Genomic DNA, 20,486 nt, shown 5'->3' with positions numbered 1-20,486 from the left:
TTTTGTTCAAACATACAATATATAAAAATATAGGTAATATTTTAAAAAAAAAAGTTTTCTGGTCAACCCGCGACCCAACCCGAAACACGTCTAACCCAGCACTAACCCGAACCCACACAACCCGAACTCAACCCGAACCTGATTTTTTTCGTGTTGGGTCGTGTCGGGTTGACGGGTCGTGTTGCATTTTGACACCCCTATATCTGCCAAACTTTCTTTGAGCAGTCATGAGAGTTTTGATATAATTTTAAAGAAATCTTGTCTTATATATAATCTCAAAAATCCAATAATCTCTTTGTAATATAGTTTAGGCCTTAGGGTTAACAACAATAAAAAATAGGTAAAAACTTGTGTGAGACGATCTCACGGGTCGTATTTTGTAAGACGGATCTCTTATTTGAGTCATCCATGAAAAAATATTACTTTTTATGCTAAGAGTATTACTTTTTATTGTAAATATCTGTAGGGTTGACCCGTCTCACATATAAAGATTCGTGAGACCTTCTCACAAGAAACCTACTCAAACTTTAAAACGTTCCCAAACTCAAATATGAAAATAACAAAGAAGCTAATATCAAGTTCGATTGAATTTGTTTGAAAATAAGTGTTTACAACCTCTAAAAAAAATGATTCTTAAATTTTCCTTTTGAAAAATTTTAATAACTCTTTTAAGTAAAATTCATGCCCGCATCAGTTAATTTTATTGTTCTTCCTATATTCGAGCTTGAACTAATAAAATATAAAAGTATTACCGTCCAATTCGGCTCCCATTTACATTCAAGAGGTCTGCAAAACCTTGTAAGAAAAGGGTGTATAACAGGACCCTAATCCCTGTAACATCAAATTATCTAAAATCCCATAATCTTTGAAGTGACATTCAATAGACGTTCCAAAGCACTGGCATCAAATTTTCTTGCAAAGAGGTAACAAATATGTGTCTTCTCAAAGTTGTATGAACACAATGTGCCGTTATTCCTAATTGACTGTATGAAACTTTCTGTTATGTTAACAGCGGAGAAGGATGCAGGATGCGGGGCGATCTGCGACCAATCAACATAGGTAATGGTTCGATTCGCATTAAGGGAACCATGGAACATGTGCAAAAAGGTCGGAATGTAATGCTCGTCAGGATAGCAAGAAGGCGTACAATACTTCTCGAAGATTCTGTAATATTTGGTGTCAGAAATTATCTTGATTGCTAGAGTACGATGAAGTTCGAACCATTGAGACCCTTTTCTCCAGTTGGCAAGCTTAATGTCAGGTCTCATGCTACGGCTGTACCTGCCACGACCATAACGAGAAGGATCGTCGTACGACTGTACAAAGCTATGGGTTGATTCGATTAGATAACTGTAGATAATTGGGAAGTTGTAAACTGGGATACAACTCTCTGATAGCAGAATGAACCGCTCATTTGAGAAGTCGAGAAGGGCATTTGCCAAAAGTCGTTTCTCTGCATCAACTAGGGATACTGATCCCCATTCGACACCCTGCAAATAGATGGGATTTGTTGAGGTTAATACGAAGAAAAGAACAGTGGTAAACTTTAAGAGTTGTCCTCCCCACAGTGGCATAGATAATTAGTAACTTGAAACAGCAGAACGGAAAAACGAGGATCTAAATTTTGAAATATGTCAATGACAATATATATCAGCACAAAAATTCATTCAGTTAGTCTGCAAAAATCATCAATTTTTCGCATGCCACAGGAAATTTAAGAAAGCACTGCAAGATATGGTGTGATCTCTCAATTACATGTTTTGATTGCATGCAACTATAATCGTCCCTTGTCTATCTTTCTAAATTCTAACACTCAGATGAAAAAGTAAAGCCACTGTGTACTTCCAATCCAGTGCAAACTGGTATCCTATACACATGATATCTTGCACATAAAAGAATAATAACAAAGTAAAATGGAACAATCACAAATACTAAACAAACAAAACACTTGAGCATTCTCCACAGGTATCACACCAAAATGTTTTAATGCCACAGCAATCTACTGAAAAATGTGTAGTTTCTCATGAAATTGTACCTGACTAGGGATATGTCGATTGTAGAAAACAGAGTCCTTGGTCACATTTAGATCAAACCTTGGATGAGTGTGCAAATAAATGGAATACTTTTCCACATCTTGGCCCTTAAAGAACCTCTCCCACAGCGGTAACATCGGTAATGGACCTCTTGTCAAGAACATGAATGCCACCCTCGGCACTTTCTTGAAAGGAAACTCTTCCTTTTGAGGCACCATCGATGCCCTCCAAAACAACTCTCCATCTGTCATCCCATGGTTCAAATTCCTCGGTCTGATGAAACTATCTATAATATGGCAATCTTCCCTTTCGCATTGAGCCTCTATCTGAGGAGTCTCAACACTAAACTGCATTGAATCTATGTAACTACGGCTAAAAGTAAACTGATCGTCTTGGATGGTTAAATAATGATTAATGTGAGAACTAGAAACTAGACCTATAACTACTCCCACTACAAAAACTATCAAAGTTGAAACCAGTTTCAACAAACTGATTGATGAGTCCACCCCAGCCATCACCGATGAATTAAATCCTTTCTCCGTTTCATCTTTCTCCCTGTTCTTTGCCATTTCCTCCCGTTTTTCTACTCTTCGCTTCTATTTCTAATCGCTCCACTTGATCGTGCAAACTTATTATCCAACCAACAGCTCAAGATTGAATATTTCTATTTCGTTTTACCGTATCAGGACTTCATCAAGATTGAATTCTCAAAACCCCAATTAACAAAATTCAAAACCCGCTTCAGTAATAAATCCCATCTCAAAAGTGGGCGAGGCGAAATCAGACTACTATCAATCGAGACTCGAAATTGCATAAAGAATTGAGTATTGTCGAGAGGATCCGGACCCAAAAAAGAAAATTTAAATCTTTAATATTCATGCCACCACTCCGAGTTTGATTAGGATCTTCAGCAACCAACCTCGACTAGCTGAAAACGTGGATCATCAAAATACCCAAAAGAGAATTCAGAAGAAAAGGAAATACAAAATCCAAACAATTGATTCCCGGGCCTAGAACACATGAATACACTAGAATCGAAGAATAAAACGATCAATATAAATATGGAAATCAAGAGGGCGTAAGAGAAATGAGAAGGAACGTGGGTCCGCGAATAATCTTGAATGGGTCGAACTGGCTGTTCGACGTACGGCCGCACGGAGAGATTTTGAATTTTGTCGTAAGATATCTGATGCTTTGGTTGACATTGTTAAAGGTTATGCGGGAAGCGGCAGTCAAATAGCTTTGTGAGAGGCGACGATCCCATAGCATTAATGATACGACCCATGCATCATTACTTTTTTAATAAATATTTATATTCTTAAAAAATCAAGTTTATTTTTATATCATTGTCACTTTTAATTTATTATTATTATTATCATCATTTTTTAAGCTTACAATAAAACTTTTGAGACAGAAATCTCGTATCAAATTTAAGATTTTGACGTCAAATAAACTATAAATCGAGGTCCATGGATTTTTTTATTAAAAAATAAAATAAAATGTCACTATCTTATCACATTTGGATGAATCACGGTTAAATTAAATTCAAAATTTTGTGCTTGATGGGTAAAATTGAAATAGAATGAAAACAAAGTTATATATGATTTATAATTTATTTGGATAAAATTTTTAAATTTGATACGAGATTTCGATCTCAAAAATTTCGTTGTAAGCTTAAAAAATGATAATAATAAAATAAAAGTGACAATGTTATAANATGGCTAGCAACTTAAAAGCTTTCATGTTTGAGTAAGTCTCTTGTGAGACGATCTCACGACACAACAAAAATAATATTCAGATCCGTCTCACAAAATACGACCCGTTAAACCGTCTTGCACAAGTTTTTGCCTTCAAGTTTGCATTATTTAGAAAATAAGAGAGGGGATGCAATGTTGTTTAAAAAAGACACCACTTATTATGGTTGTCTTAAAACTCAGGTAGTTGATGTACAGAGCCAAGGTAGCAATTTCTGCATCATGATATGCTTATTCGATATACAGATACATAGCATTTGTCTCCAGTAAAATAATATAGACAAATTCTTGAATGGATTCCATTTCCTAGTTTGTATGGACCAAGTACCTTTCTCGATCAACTTGCTATTCCATTTCTGAACGTTTTGATCAATTTGGTAGAGAAAATATGTTTCATACTACAAAAAACATCGCCATTCCTTCGGCTTGATACTCCGCCTTTTCAAGAAACATCACCCTTGAATGGACCAGAATCAGATAAGAAATTCATAACACGTTCCACCTGTGTAGAAGTTAATCGACAAGAGTTAGTACCGGAGAAACAAATTCATAAAAATCCAGAACGACTATAAGCTTAATGCTTGCAAGAGGTGTCATTAATCAATCGATCACCTTCTAAAGGATCCCACTTAACCTAGTGGTATCAATGCTCTTTGTGAGCATATAGATCCCAACTTCGAGCTTCAAAATAGGAAGAACGGACAGTATAGAAAAGGGAACAACAAATATTATTTTCGCCATATTCACACAAGATTTACTCATATGTGGGTGCTGCACACTTTTGGAGGACGCCTAAGTTTATGTACGATCCAGCAACAAGTAACGAAAATTGCTCCTTGACTTTCTAGATAATGTGCAATTACCTGAACACTTTCTCGTACCAAGAAATTGGATAAGACTTTCCTAAAGTCCTCATCCAGAATATAGTGCAAGCTGTAGGTTTCCACTGGCAGATAACCCCTCTGAATTTTATGCTCACCTTGTGCTCCAGCCTCTACCTTGTCAAGATTAAGTTCGATAGCTGCATCTATAGCCTGTATGAACAAACACGAGTGAAACATGGGTTTCAATAATTTATCCTTTGAAGGAAATTTAGATTTTGAACCACTCCCCTCCCTATCTTCCCCCTTCACCTCCCTCCCCCCTTTCCCTCGGCCAAAAAGAAAACTTGTTATATTTGGTACAAAATCTGAAGCCATCTGTTGTCTCAAAGATGAAGCAGTCCACAAACAAATACTATATTCCTAGAAGAAAAAAAAATGTTATCCTAATTAAACATTAAAAGATAAAAATCGAAAAAGTGAAACATTCCCGCAGAATAACGAGAAAAAGGGAAACCTGATAGTAACACGCTTCAAAATGCAAATTTGGGTAGTATGCACGAGGGACGAATCCCCACAAGTGCCCGTATAAGGTATCTCCTCCGATGAGATTAAGGGCTCCTGCTATAAGTTCATCCCCTTCTTCTGCAGTAACAAGTAGCACATGATCACCCATCTTTGAAGCCATATTGTGGAAGAAATGTCTTGTCAGATAAGCACTGCCCCACCTGAACATATTAGTTTTAAAAAAAAAATTATAAATGGAATTCCATGCATAATCACCATCTTGAACCAGAAACTATAATACTTTATGCAAAGATGGCTGAAAAAACCAACTTATTATCTGTGGTATTCCTGTAGAACTTATAGAAAGTCTCCCAGTGCTTAGCCTGTAAATATAAGCAACAAACAAAAGTGAGGATCTAAACAAGATATTTACACTGAAAATTTGATTATTTGAATGAATGCATTTGTAGTAATTCCTCAACATTATATTCTGACAGGATTCACACAATTTCAATTTACGAAAAATAGAATCAGGCAATTCTGCACAGATATCATTTTGTACTGAATTTGAAAGGAGCCAATCGACTTCATACCTTAATTTCATATCCTCATAGTCGTTTCATACTCAAATTTTGGGCAGAAATCTGCAAGATGGAAAACATGCACACTACTAGCAACTTTTGCAGCGACATTGAGACCACGAGCTATCAAAACATTTTTTTATAACCAGGCTGATATAACCATTAGGCACAATGTCTCCCCAATTTTTAAATCAATTCATAAGGAAAAAGAAAAGATCAAACAGTTTGTCCCTTATCACATGACTTGACAGTAATTGAAGACATTAAAATGGCCATCATGCTCAATGTGTTTGTACAGATTTTGAACTTTACATTAAATATTAGTAAATGCATACAGAAGTTAGTGGCTTTTTGAGGCATATCTGTTGTAAACTTAACACCTTACTTCATTAATTTTTTACACAAGTTGTTCCTAGCTTCTAAAGTAGAAGTGTAGTGCAATCACAATAAATATTCTGCAACAGTAACACTTCATTATTCAAAAATCCTCTGGTAATATTTTTCGAGTTTTCGACTTCTAGATAAATTACTGAAATTTTAAATGCATCATGAACAGGAAAAATTTTTAATGCCTCAAAAAACTACAGTTGCTAAAATCAGAAGGCGATGCCAATAAATTCCTTGGGAGTAACTTGCTTTATATCATTAAGAGTTTATTAAGCAAAAATAACGGCTGCTAAGGCTCTTAAAATGAATGTTTACAAGTCCCACCTGTGTCTAACAAGCATCAAAATGTCATTTTACCTTGGCATATATACCAGCATGCAAAATGCATATGCGGAAACTGACTACATTTCAAGGAATAACTTCGTAGATCAACGACTAAAATTTGAAGTGTTATGGTCAAGAATTCAGGACATGACATGATTAAAAAATTAAAGGAAGATACTAAAAATTAAGCCTAAGCACACCTTCTTACGCTCCTGAAGAATATTTTTCCTCTTACTTTGCTTCATGTCCATTAAGAAATCATCAAAACTGTGAAGCAACACCATAAATTCATAACAAAATATCCATTTTCATAAATCATTCTTTTAGTAGAAGTGCCATGCTACGAGAAAGTGGTACTGAGATCAGGACGACATCCCCATAATTCAATGCCTAGAACAACGGATCATCTCAAAAGTATCATAAATAAGCTTCACAGCAATTTCATTTAGCAAATAAGCATGATGCACCCTACCTTCAGTAGTCACGATTTTTTCAGCGATACTGCATTCCTATCCTCTGCAGAAAACCTCTCTCTTTTAATTTCCCACAATCACTTGAAGATGGAAAAGTAATGTGCAGCGATGAAACTTGAAACTGGAAGGACATAAATCTTGTTACATTCAATATTGAGAAGTAAGAAATGATTTGATTTCACTCCATGGAAAGAGAAGCATACGAGAAAGATAACAATATGAGACCTAAATATCTACAGAAATCCTGTGACATAGATTGCGGTTAAACAAAAAACTTTCAAAAGATGAGAATAATGGTTTTTCCCTTATCTTATATACGTGCATAGTCAAAATTCCATCTACAAAAGTCAAAAGTTTGCCAGTATCAGAAATAGAGTGGTCACTGAGCTCTAACAAAATGATGAGCACTAAGGTAGACACAAGAAAACACACTCGTACAATGCAAATTTTCATGTGTAAAATTTTTTTGTTTCCAAAACAGATGACACATATTCAAAACTAAATTCGAATAATGTGTATTTCGTACTCTAAGACAGAGAGCAAGAAAAGAAGACGATACAGGGAAGGGAAAAAAATCCTGAAACAATATAAGCTGAAACGCTTATCAGCAACTAGCAAGTAACTAGAACGTCTGGAGAGAGTTGGTTAGGGCAAGTAACTACCTTAACTGTCAGTTCCAACAAAGCAGAGACTAAATTATCAAACACTTTATCTCGGAACATTGTATTACGGACTAATATCCTTGGGCCGGTCACTGGAGTGAAAGGCACACAGCATTGCAATTTTGGATAAAATCTTGACCCATAACTGTAATAGGCGTCTGCCCATGAATGATCGAACACATATTCACTATAAGAATGGCTGCGGAATTCAATTAAAAGAGAGCTAGGTAAAAACATGAAGGAGTCAGTCCTATGCAATTACAAATGCAAGTAAAGAAAGAAAGGGTGTTTGCAGTATGTAACAACCTTTGTGTGTGTGTGTGTGTGTGTGTGTGTGTGTGTGTGTATATATATCATATAAAACAAGTACTAGTTTGTAGCAGTTGATTGCAAAACAGTCTGAAAGAATAAACAAAACCTTTTCAGGTAGAGAGGAATCACTTCCAAAATGTTATTGCTGTCATCCCTAGCAATGATATGTTGCGGAACCCATCCTGTTTCCTGAAGTGGCTACGAGACAATTACTATGCCAATCTTGCGGGCAAACGCAAATTATGAGAGCGGAAGAAAATGAGCAGATTTTATAATAAAGAACCCTAATGGTTTTCTGGCATATTGAAATATCAAGATATTATTCAGTAAATAGATGGACGTGAGCTTTCATCAGCCACCGACGCTATAAAACATAACTGGAGTCTGGTTCCTTTAATTAATACCTTTCTTGGCTCTCAAAAAGCTGAGTAAATAGCTTCAGAATCTTATCAGATCGCAACATATTTATGTTTCTGATTCTACATATTACACCTTTTTCCAAAAAAAAAAAAGGAACTGCAAGTGCAATATTGAAACATCCATACTTATGTATACAAGTTAAATGAAGATACTTGCCGAAGGATCTTCTTTGTGTAAATGAAGTATATCCATTGTTTACCTAAGTAGTTACGAAGAAAAAAACTATGCAAGAGCCAAGGCAAACAAGTTGATATTTCTAAATTCTAACCTTAACTGCACAGCCGGTGTCTCCTCCAGGGCTGACAGAAAACCATGGGTAAGAAAAGGGTTAAATTTCTCGGGACCTGATGCATCAAGACTGCAAGCATCCCAATCTTCCGATGAAATTCCTGAGATAGACGAAACCACCGAAACTGATACCTTCTTGTCTTTATTAATATTTGTTGCCTGTCCCTTGAGCATATCAGAGTAGAACAGACTAACATCAACACCATGATTATTCAACAACATTAGGTACTAAGCACCAAAAGAAATAGAGTATTACAAGTAACCACCTCTGACTCCAACTCTGTCAAATTGAAGTCTCCAAGAGATAGCTCCAATTTGGCGGTCTCCGAAGCCTTTATTTGTCCCCAAAATAATACTTTGATACCAAACCCAGGTGCTCATTCTGAATGTGAGATTACTCAATGCTAGACAGATATGAGATTGGAACGATGCTAGTGTTTAATGAATAAATCTTTACTTTAAATGCAAAACAAGTTTTAAAAAATGAGTAATTGTAGATGGCAATCTCAAAATTATCGAGTTCCAAAGATAAAAAAAAAAACTTGCATAAACCAAAATGGAGCAAACATCCACACACATCGATCCTTTTCATCAATCAACAATTTAAAATAATCATTACATGACATCAAAATACACATGAAAAAAAAAAGATAAAAACATTTTTTTCCAACTGGACAGACCTTCAGTAAGAGCATATCAAGATGACAAGAAAAGAAGAATTAGGCATACAAATAATCATCCTGAAGTAATTCTAAGTTCTCTGCGGACAAAATCAAGATTCTTGAGACCCATAATCACACAGTAATATCCCTCCAAACTTCAGGCGTGAAATATAAAAAAATTAACACTAAAACAAACGATAATCCAAGAAAAATTCAGAGGAATCGGAGCTGCTTACAGCTTGTTGTCGGGCGTGGCGTCCTAGGAATGGAGAAAGAGCTGCCCCGCTATTGCTAGATGAGGTTTTTCTTCTGTTTTTCTTATTTTTTGTGAGCCATGTCATTACAGTTCTACTCTAAGGCAGAGAAATTACGCAGTCACATTAATATTTCTTTTTCTTCGCTGTCTCTAGCTTTTTTTTCTTCCCTCCTTCTTTTATTATTATATTTTTTTCTTTCCTTTTTATGATAATTAAATATTAATAATGTTTATTGGCAAAAATTTGTGTGAGACGATCTCACAGATCGTATTTGTGAGAGTGAGATCGTCTTTGTGAGACAGATCTTTTATTTGAGTCATCCATGAAAAAATATTACTTTTTATGCTAAGAGTATTACTTTTTATTGTAAATATGAGTATAGTTGACTCGTCTCACAGATTAAGATCCGTGAAGCGGTCTCACATGAGACCCACTCATGTTTATATTATCGAAAAATATGTTTCTTATGAGACGATCTCACGAATTTTTATATATGAGACGGATCAACCCTACCGATATTCACGATAAAAAAATAATACTCTTAGCATAAAAAATAATATTTTTTCATATTTAACTCAAATAAAATATCACAAAATACTATCCGTGAGACCGTCTCAGTTCTTACACAAATTTTTGTCATTTCTGGAACACATAAAACGATCAATCACTCATTCTTTTTGCTTTAAAAAATGAGACAATTATTTTTCCTCTGTAAATAATAATTTATTTTAAATTAAAAATAATTAGCCCAAAAATGCTAAGTAGCATTTAATAAGCAGGAAGTAATAACAAAGCAATTGTAAGAGGTCAAGGAGAAAAGTGTAACCCACAAAAGTACGGTGTGTTTCGAAATAAAATACGAAATTAATTATGCTCGTCAAGACAATCCAAAGGAATGAGCAGCAAAAACTTTATGCTATCTAATCTTCTTGCACAGAGAAGAGAAGAGAAGAGAACCGGTTAAACATACCAAACTCAAATTTTCCAATGTATTCATTATCAATGCCATAGACTCGATGCAGTGAAAATCATGTAATAATTCCCACAAAAAATAATTTCCGTCCGTAAAATAAATTGCCCAAGCGTAGAAAATGTGACATGAAATTTACATGAAAACCAGTGAAGATAAATAAATCCCACGAGGTAATAGACTGAAAAAATGGAAAAGACAATAACAGAATCTGTATTTATTTATATACAAAATAGTCTGCTGACATAAAAAGAATCTCATAGCCAAAAACCCAAAAAAATTACGAAAGTCAAGAACTAATCCTGAAGAAATCTGAGCCTTAACGGGATCAGGAAAAAAAAAAAGCATGCACCACAAGATTCCCCACAACAAACACAATAATAATACAAGAATACCAGATCAGAAACCTTAACTTTATGAAGCCACTCTAAAAGAATTTAAGAAAAAATAACAGCAAATTTTGCCTCACTACCATATCCTGCAAACGCCAACCATATGTGATGATTGTCAATCTATCACGTATAGCTCATTTGGCAGCTGGAATAAAACTTCGCAAGTCATTTGTCGACTCCAACTTCACTAGTGCATTTTTCAACATTCTTGAAGCTTAAAGATAGTAAGGAACTCATCAGTATGCCGATCCCATGGTTGATGATTGTTCTTCAGCACCAATAGACGCATCTGAAAGGAGCTTGGAAGATTTAACCTCAGTGAGAAGATGCTTTATCTTGGGCGATAGTCTTTTGGCTTCCTCGGCTGTATATATATATATTTTCTTCACCATGGTGCAGAATTCACTGGGACGATGCAAAAATTAAGTGTGATATTAGCATTTCAAGAAGCATAGTTCCAATATATTCATTCAGATGCTCTCAGCATCCGAGATATAAGAATAACTTAAGCTTGAAAGGCAATGGTGAATATCAGTGAAGCTGTATGTGCTGACTGATGACCGGTATTTGCAGCCTAAAATGTTAAAGACCATCCCATCAACAGCAACACATTAACATCCACCATTCATGGGTAGTCTACTCATAAAGTTGAGAATGTATAATCAGGAATGATGATACATAACATGCAGGTAAATGTGATGGGAACAGCAAATTTTACTCAACTGCCATGGATCGTCTCCAACCATCATCATGTCATCCTCATCATCGGTATATACCACTTGCCATTTCTTCTCTGAACCAGTGAGTTCCCCTACGATTTCAAACATCTCTTCAAATTTCTTAAGTAGATCCTCGTAACTATCAAATCTGGTCAAATCTACAGCCCTTCCAACTGCAATGCCTTGCATGTGAACCTAAATGATTCGTATATGCAAATCAATTGCCTATTGACCATTTATGAACATCTAAGCTAAAAGAAAAATAAAAACAAAGTTTTCCAGAATCAAAGGAATCCATTTAACACACGGGAAAGGAGGGAATGTTCCCATTAGATGGTCAAGTGTTATTGAAAGAAAGCAACATGCACTGAAAATGGAGGTACCTTGGTGCAGCTTCTAATTTGCCTGTTCTGAGGCTCATGGGGAGATATCAGACATGACTTGTCAGGATCATAAATCAACGAGGGAAAATTGGAATGATTCCGATCCAATGGCTCTGATTGTTGTTCAGATTCAATATCCAAGGGAACATGAGAGTCCTCAACAGCTGTTCCAGTCAGGATTGCTAACGAAGTGGATTCAACTGTTGAATGGTCAACCAATTCAATTCCAAACAGCCTGTAGCCATTACCATGTCTTTTGTCACTCGCAGGAGTGACTGACTCGGCTGCAGTTTCTATATTGGATTGGTATATTGAATTGCTTGAAAGGGGCAGCAAATTTTCAGTGTAACTTGGAGTGCTGATTTTGGTGACAGAGCTAAGTTTAGGTGATTGATAGAGATCTGGTCCACGCAATGGATCATGGCAAGTAAATGATGGAGGGGGGTCTGATTGTGATTTCCAAATACCTATCAGAAACACATTGTTTTTTGACATGCGGCAAAAAAAAAGAAAAATGTTATTTGCATCATCATGGAAATAAACAATACCACGTGAAGAAAGATCTTGTATAGGTGAAGGTAGGACAGGTGGTCGGGCACGCTTGTTTCTTTGCTGAGCCTGTGAGTTTGGAAGAGTTGATGCAACAAGTGGCTCTATCTCCCAAGGTGAAACTCTGTCTGGACGCAAAATTGGGGAGGGTTCATCCCACTGTACCTGGATGCATGAAATAAATAATCATGTAACTAAAATACTTGTCATCATCCAAATTCCCAACTTCCTTTTAGTAAGAAGATCAATTTATCTGTGTAGGGAACCCAAAAAATTTGTTACGGGAAGGATAAAATATAAAAAAGCCTGTGTGAAGAAAGATCCACATATGAATATAGTTTACCTTTAATGATCTCCATTCTGAATCAGGCCACCTGGATGAAGGATTATCCCCAACACCAACAATAGTCCCACTGAACCTGTATGAACATGCGTTTATAGTGATTATACTAAAATGATTCTGAAAAAATAGTTTAGCTTAGAACTGATCAACAACCAAAACACATTTTATAGCAAAAAAACTACCTACCTTCTTTCTGGAACCTCTTCGCCCTCAAATTTCATCTTAAACCTCATCCCAACAGACAGTTTGTGACTTCGAGCTTCAAGATACTTGTTTAAACTTACAACGAATTCTGATCGACTAGTTCTGGACACAAATGGGTGGAGTTCAATACAGTTAATTCTTCCAAACAACCATCAGAACAACGAGAAATTGGATTCTATAAACAAACAAGACAGCCACCACAAGTAGTTGCCTAGCTAATTTATAATAACTGATCAAGCCCGCAATATCATTAGTTACAATAAAATAAAATCTTACCATAATTAATTCACACGTATAAGGTCTAGTGGCTTGAAATACATAAAACATGTAAAGCATGTTAAACAAATGCCCAGGGAAAGAATGGTTCAACAGGAGAATAGAACATCGTTCATAGATTTTATAACTAAATCAGACTTGAGAATTCACAAGGATGTGGAACATAACTATTTACAAATAATCTAAGATCTTCTCTTGCATTAGCTCATGTGTATAAGGCCTAGAGACCTAAATTTAGAACTACGTAGAAACTAGAAAGTAAAACATGTCAAACACACAGCCAATTCATGACCTGGGAAAGAATGGCTCAACAAAAGAATAGACCATCATACCGCCACAGACTTTATAAACAAATCACATTTGGCATTTCGCAAGAGAGTGCCATAAAATTAGATATGAAAAATCAAAATCTTCTCTTGAATTGACGCCAGGTTACAGGTATAAGGTTAGAATCCTGAAACATACAACTACATAGAAACTGTAAAGCATGCTAAACACACCAATTCATGTCCAGCAAAAGAATGGTTCGGCAGAAAAATAGATCACAATGCTCACAGATGTTATAACTGAACTTGATAGTTCACAAGAATGGTTGATACAACATAATATTTTATGCAACTATAATGGGAAAATCTAACTGATACTGATTGATGCAAGATCCAAACCAGAAAAGTAGGAAAGAACCTTGGTTTATAAAAAACTGAAAAAAGTGTCCCTGTAGAGATGGCATGTGATGCAGTCGCAAGAACCCCCAGATGCATACTATGACTTGATATAACAGATGATAGCATCTTATTTAGCTGTCTCATGAGCCTACGGACTCCAACTCGAAGCTCCCCATTTTCTCCTCTGCAAAGTTTAATGAATTGTAATTTAAGCAAAACAATTCTGTTATAAAGATCAATGTCAGTTTCACATCATACCTTAAGAAAATGAAAGCATCTCCAGCAACCAACTTTTTTGCACTAACAAAGACACTCCACCCAGTGGTCAATAAGTGACGCCTAGGTTGACCTGAGAAAAATGTCAATCCAAAAGAGATTCAAATTAGAAACTGTACCATCATGAATTGAATGGCCCCTATTTCCCTTCTAATGCTCTCGAACAATGCGATATTTCCTAAATTATCAGATTAACTTCAATATGTTCCCTCATTTTAGACTAATAGTGTTCACATCACTTAACAACTGTATCTTTAGAAGACAACACAATAAACAATCTTGTCTTACATTAATCTAAAGCTCCAAAATAAGCTACGTTTTTATTCTAGATGTTGGGGAATGAAACACGAGCTGTTCACGTTTCCTATAACCATGGATCACTGTGGCCCCGCAACATAACATAATGATGATCGGGGAAAAAATACTGAACAGCTGATTTTCAGGAGGTTGCTTTAAGTTGCAGTACTTCATTTAACATTCATTCTCCAAGAAATAAACAATGGATGAGTACACCGAATATTCCATGGGTAGCATGCATGGATTCTGGCCAACATGTTTGTTGCACACATGCAATATGATGTAACAAGGTGACTTCTGCAACAAATTAGCAAGACTAAAATTACATTCAGCTTTGAACCAGTAAATTTCTAACCTCTGAAAATGTGACGGAAATGCCACTCATTTCTATGAAGGTCAGAAGCCACCAACTCCTGCCAGGGTGGTTGCCGAGACATATCCTACAATTAGAAAGTGCACCTTCAAAACCTTGCCAGGAGATAAACAGAGTACTAGAGGCCGAGTAAAGCTAAAGAAGACAGACTATTACCAATGGAGGTAAGCACTCATCTGCATGCCTACGTAAAACAGAAAACCCTCCATGCGTGCTGGTGTCAGAAGCAGTAAGAGTCTTGCAAAATGAATGGACAGTGCTCCGTTGAGGCTCTGGTAGAGAAGGATCAGGACTTGTTATCTCATTTTCCTGATCCATCCACAGAACAAAATAATAAGAATTAGATATTTGTGAAAGCTAAAGCGCGAGGATTGTGTGCGCAGGAATCCCTGCCTAGCATGCTTAGATTGAAAGAGAATCAGTGGCATTTGAAGGATATAATTTACCTTAATTATATGAAAACCAAACTAAATTGTGAAACAGGCTGTAAATGTTTCCGTTGACCTCTCAAGAAAAAAGGAACCATAAATAAAATTATTCCAAAAAATTAAAATTGTTTTTGCCAGGTGTAAATAGGGACCAACTAATATTAATTTAATATGTTGTTAAAAAGTGAAAAATCCTATTGGTTTCAACTCCACATGACTGAACTAAATCTAGAAATAGTGTTGCCAGTCACTAGCTCCATTTAGAAAACTTCAAAATAGTAATAACTGTTCAGATCAAAAGAATATTTAGTAAGAGAAACAGAATCTACATCTTGTTCAGGCATCAGCGTTATTTGTGCATACACCTCATCCGTCTCTTGCTCAGCCTACAATTCAAGATGAGCAAGTTAACAACAAAAATACAAGAGGGAGATTATTTTGAAATATTTGGCACCAGAAGCAACTTTGGGAAACAAACTCCAAATTCTCACACTAAAGATTTCATTTACTTACCTGCAGTGTGACATTCATCACTTTGCAAAGTATTTTACTGGGTAAGTTGAATATAGGAAGTTGCTGGTCCAAACCCTGATGTGTGGATGCTTCAAGCTAGATGATAACGCAGTATCAGTAAATGACTGACCAAAAACTCCAGGACTACATGGTAAAATACTTATAAATGAAAGATGTTAAAATTTCTATCGATAAAGAAACTGGTGTCAACTCTTCATGAAACTTGACAAGTGAGAAAAAGAAATATCAAACAGGATCTGAGAAGTCATATCACATCTAAGTCAAAAAAGGTATCAAGTTGACAACAAATGTCATAAAGACCCTTGCTTGAAACAATACTGTCAAGACAAGAGAAGAACAATAGGAATCCCGACCATTACAATATAGCAGGACACTAGATTAGCAATTTAAAGAACAGATCTGGGAATGGATAAACAGAAACAGTCCAACCTGTTCCATGTGACCTTGAGGAAAGTAGTAAACTCGTTCCCCTTTACATGGAAGGGTAACAAGGGGTCCAGCACAGGCATGCCATAATTCTCTGTATAAAGCATCAGTTGGGCCTCCTGTAATAGAACACCAGGTCATAACAAAAGTAAGGGAAAAAATTGAAAAGGCAAAAAGTAAAATAACCCGCTTGGACACATTAAACAACACCCCCAAATAGGAGACACTTCCTGGAATATTCTCTTTTCAAGGAAAACGAGGAAACTATGATCATAATACCAGGAAAAACCTGCATCTACACAAATAAAATGTGGAATCTATGAAGCTATACACCATCCATCCCCTTCTTTATGGTAAATCTATTTGTAGATTTTGGGAACATGATTTACCATTTACAGACCATACTTATTAGACGTGTGTCTTAGAGCTAGGCGTAAATGACACAGCAAGACACAAGCCTCATTACAAGTAAAGCATCCTAAATATCTAAAGATCATTTCATGAATAAAACCAAATCTATAATTTACAAAGTATTGAAATGAAAATAAAACAGATATATGATTATTTATTGGCGATAACGAATCATTATTATCTAGCTTTTGGCCTTAAAATATTGATTTTCCAATACTTTAGCCACACTTATAAAGAGTCTCGCGCCTTTAAAAGGCACCAAAGTTAGGGGATCATGGTTAAGCCATATGCTTAATGGAAGAAAAAGCTGTGCCAACACGCAAGGGCTAGGCGTCCCGAGTTTTGATCCTAGGTGCACAGTGCACACCTTCTTGGTTTTAATAACTTTGCACAAGTGATAGATCTTGACTAAGATAAAAATCTTATTTCTTATTGACAAAATTGGAAAAGCAAATATTCTTAGAGAGCGCTCAAACAATGCAGATTAGAAAAGATGGAACTGAAATCGCCGAGGTTCTCTGATCAGATTCACGTCATATTTATCAACTCAAAGGATCATAATTCACAAGATAATTTGCAGAAAGAAATAATCAAAAGAACACACCAAATAAATTTGCACGACACACCTAGTAGTTATGCCGTCTGAATGCACATATAAAAAAAATTGAGGGTCGGCAGGTAAAGAAATGACGAAGCACCTAAAAAATAATACACTTCCAAAAGTGCAAGTGTAATAACTCAAACCTGGTGGAGGGCCCCCGGCAAAATGATTTTCGGAGAGATTTGCCATGAGAAAACCAGCTCTATTTTTTGGATCGGTGATTAGCCCGAAAAATTGATCAACTCGCTTCAATGAATAAGCTCAAAATTTAATCTGAACAAATGCCAGTATTATATCCAATTGTAATAAAATACTAGCTAAATCTACAAGTAATCCATATGCCAGAATGGTAAATGCCTTAATCACGCTCAAGCCTCTGCTTTTTTTACCTGAAAATCAGTAAAAGGTTTGCCTTTATCCTCAAGTTCTCACATGAAGATCACAAAAAGGGTATGAACCGTTCGAGTTTGTCATAAAGATATTACCTTTATGACCTATGTTATGGAAGAACCTTTAATTAAATTTTCTAAATTAAATCAGTCAAAGCTTCTGCTAATGTTCTATATTTAGTTCACGACCTAATCAACCACTCATTCTATAATAAAACCAATAAACTTAATCATAACTATCACATATCGGATCAAGATCCGTGAAGAACCTCCACAACCAGAAACTGCATCTGCACAAAAAAAAAAAGGACGGCCGGGCAGATTGAGGTTGTAATGCTACATGGACATTTTTTTTCTCCAAATTAATATCAATTTTGTCAACACAGACAGAACGCAGAGCTTAAAGATGTAAGACAATTATTAAAAAAATTATTTTTGCCACCATGGATGGAATGAAGAGTTTAGAGATGAATAGACAATTGGAATTCATTGAACCAAAAAATCAACTTCTTTTCAAGACAAAAAAATGTAAACTCAGCCGCGATTTCACGAATCGAGCTTGAAGAAAGACAAATACACAACAATACAGCCTACAATTCAAAGGATTCTTTTATCAAACACAAAAACATGATACACAGATCTAAACGATAAACAGTCCAGATCTTCATGTCCCTGAGTATCAATACAACCCAAACCTACATCAACATGATATTTCAACAAATTCACACAAATCTCTGAACGCTCTACCTATGAATGAAACTACAGGATGGACACAATTAATCTAAGCAAAAAATAAAACCCAACATCAAACGAAAAACTCAAATCACATGCCATTATTGGAGCTATGGTTTCTACCAAGGTTTTGCCCGCAAACCTAAAAAATTGAACGGATTCCACAATCATCCCCCAACCATGACCGCAAGCTTCCCTTCCACAGAACTTGCTAGCTCCGAATTAGAAGCTTTTCAGCTGATATGAATGAACTTTTCAACTATTTTTATGCAGAAAAAGAAAACTGGAAAAGCTAGAGAGAAAGAGGGACGATGGTCTTTGCCTGGTCGAAGCCGACAACACTTTCGAATTTCTCTCTCTATAATTTTATACTCCACTATTTTATATTTTTTTATGCTCAACTTTGACTTCTTTTATTTATACTGCTGGAAATTTATTTTCCCCTACCTAATTTCATTTCCATAAATATTGCCCCATATAAATGATTTTTCAGATTTTTTCTTCACATATTAAAAATATTAATTTTTTGAAAATAAAATACTGACGTCGATTTTATTTTGTTATATTATTTATTGCTTTTGCCGCTTATCGAATATTGAGACAAACGAACAAAAAATATAGCTACAAGAACATAATATATACTATTCAATGCAAATATAATTATAATCATTATTATAAGACAAAATTCAGAAAATTATTATCCAAATTGGAGTAGGTCTATTGTGAGACGATCTTACGAATCTTTATCTGTGATACGGTTTAATCCTATCGATATTCACAATAAGTAGGATGTAGTCAATTCAGAGTTTTGATGACTTTTAATGACTTTTTCAAATGATAGACTTTTATGTATTTGATAGATTTTTATTGACTTTTACAGAATCTCACATAATTATAAACAGATTTATATGGATTCATGTAGACTTTTTTTGCAAAATTTTTATAGACTTTTGTGAATTTTTTTTTAGAATTTTATAAATTTTGTACTTAATTATAACATATTTTTTTCATTAATTTCTTTGAACCAATAATTAATTGACACATATAACATATCCAGTTTTTGAAATAGTTTTTCAATATTTATATTAATAAATAAATTTACTTATTTAAAAGTTAAATCATTTAATCCTTACATGTGTATATATGTGGGCTTGTATGCATGTTTGTATGTTTTTTAAAATACATCAATTGATTAATCTGTAATCTTGTTTTTGAAATGATAATATACATTTGAAAAGAATATTATTTAGCATTGTATGGATATAATTTTGTATAAAAATATCATAGCTTACATATTAATTGAAAATGCTAAAAAAATTAAAAAAAAATCATGGTTGTTGCGAGGCTATTCGATTATTAAGAATTAAGCTACATTTTTTTGGATCATCTTTTATTAGTATTGAATATTACATTAATTTGAATAAATCATAAATTAAAAATCACAAAATCAATTCTAGAATTAAAAATTTCCTATGATATTAAAATAAAAAATTATTAAATGAACAATCAGCCAAAAAATGAAAAATTTGAAAAGCAAAGATGAAAATATATATAGAGATACACTTCGAAAATTTGAGAGAGTGATAGAGATAGATGAGAGGAGTGAAGATATGAAGAGATGTGATGTGAAGCGACAGAGAGAGAATAAATAGCTTGTGTATGATTTAGAAGTTTTAAAAATCCATCCGAATCTTTGGGTTGAACCAAATACAATTTTTGACAATTTATAGTTGTACCTTATACTTTAATGTTTGTATGTTAATTAATTCCATGAAGTTATTAGAAGTTTATTGAAATTTTGAATACCTATAGACTTTTATAGAGTTTTTAAAAGTCAATGTTGAATACCACTTGACTTTTTAAAACTCTATGAAAGTCTATTTTGAATATCACTAGACTTCTATAGAATATGTAAAAGTTTTAATTAAATATATCTAGACTTTTAAAATCTACAAAAGTCATTAAAAGTCAATAAATCTTTTACATTAAATACACCCCCCTAAAAAGTAATATTCTTAGTATAAAAAGTAATACTTT

The 20,486-nt window shown here is 34.8% G+C and overlaps 2 protein-coding genes across 7 annotated transcripts; both read right to left on the bottom strand.

Annotated features, from left to right (window-relative positions):
• Window positions 1–834: 834 nt before the first annotated feature.
• On the bottom strand, window positions 835–9,585 carry LOC140970064 (uncharacterized). The gene is made up of 9 exons (XM_073431630.1): window positions 9,461–9,585; window positions 8,836–8,944; window positions 8,554–8,727; window positions 7,961–8,052; window positions 7,543–7,741; window positions 5,446–5,498; window positions 5,126–5,336; window positions 4,651–4,821; window positions 835–1,490 (listed from the first exon to the last, which is right to left on the bottom strand). Exons 2-9 carry the CDS (start codon window positions 8,941–8,943, stop codon window positions 849–851), a joined length of 1,650 nt encoding a protein of 549 aa, XP_073287731.1. The 5' UTR covers window position 8,944; window positions 9,461–9,585; the 3' UTR covers window positions 835–848.
• A 1,056-nt stretch (window positions 9,586–10,641) lies between these two features.
• On the bottom strand, window positions 10,642–18,824 carry LOC140970033 (auxin response factor 1-like). Of its 6 annotated transcripts, none has more exons than XM_073431589.1 (15): window positions 18,573–18,824; window positions 17,472–17,574; window positions 16,320–16,435; window positions 15,870–15,965; window positions 15,686–15,742; window positions 15,085–15,237; window positions 14,911–14,995; window positions 14,241–14,331; window positions 14,002–14,166; window positions 13,024–13,143; window positions 12,838–12,913; window positions 12,511–12,659; window positions 11,946–12,414; window positions 11,567–11,757; window positions 10,642–11,248 (listed from the first exon to the last, which is right to left on the bottom strand). In XM_073431589.1, exons 1-15 carry the CDS (start codon window positions 18,618–18,620, stop codon window positions 11,080–11,082), a joined length of 2,088 nt encoding a protein of 695 aa, XP_073287690.1. In that variant the 5' UTR covers window positions 18,621–18,824; the 3' UTR covers window positions 10,642–11,079. The 6 variants fall into 6 exon arrangements, with proteins under 6 accessions (XP_073287690.1, XP_073287684.1, XP_073287698.1 ...); XM_073431583.1 differs by having other exon boundaries at window positions 11,946–12,412; window positions 12,494–12,659; window positions 18,573–18,822; XM_073431597.1 differs by having other exon boundaries at window positions 11,946–12,412; window positions 12,494–12,659; window positions 17,472–17,717; window positions 18,573–18,821.
• Between the last annotated feature and the right edge of the window lie 1,662 nt (window positions 18,825–20,486).

Source organism: Primulina huaijiensis, chromosome 2, assembly GCF_012295235.1.
Source record: "Primulina huaijiensis isolate GDHJ02 chromosome 2, ASM1229523v2, whole genome shotgun sequence".
NCBI lineage: Eukaryota > Viridiplantae > Streptophyta > Magnoliopsida > Lamiales > Gesneriaceae > Primulina > Primulina huaijiensis.
The sequence above is the reverse complement of the archived record's forward strand: the minus strand, read 5'-3'. Positions and strand labels throughout refer to the sequence as shown.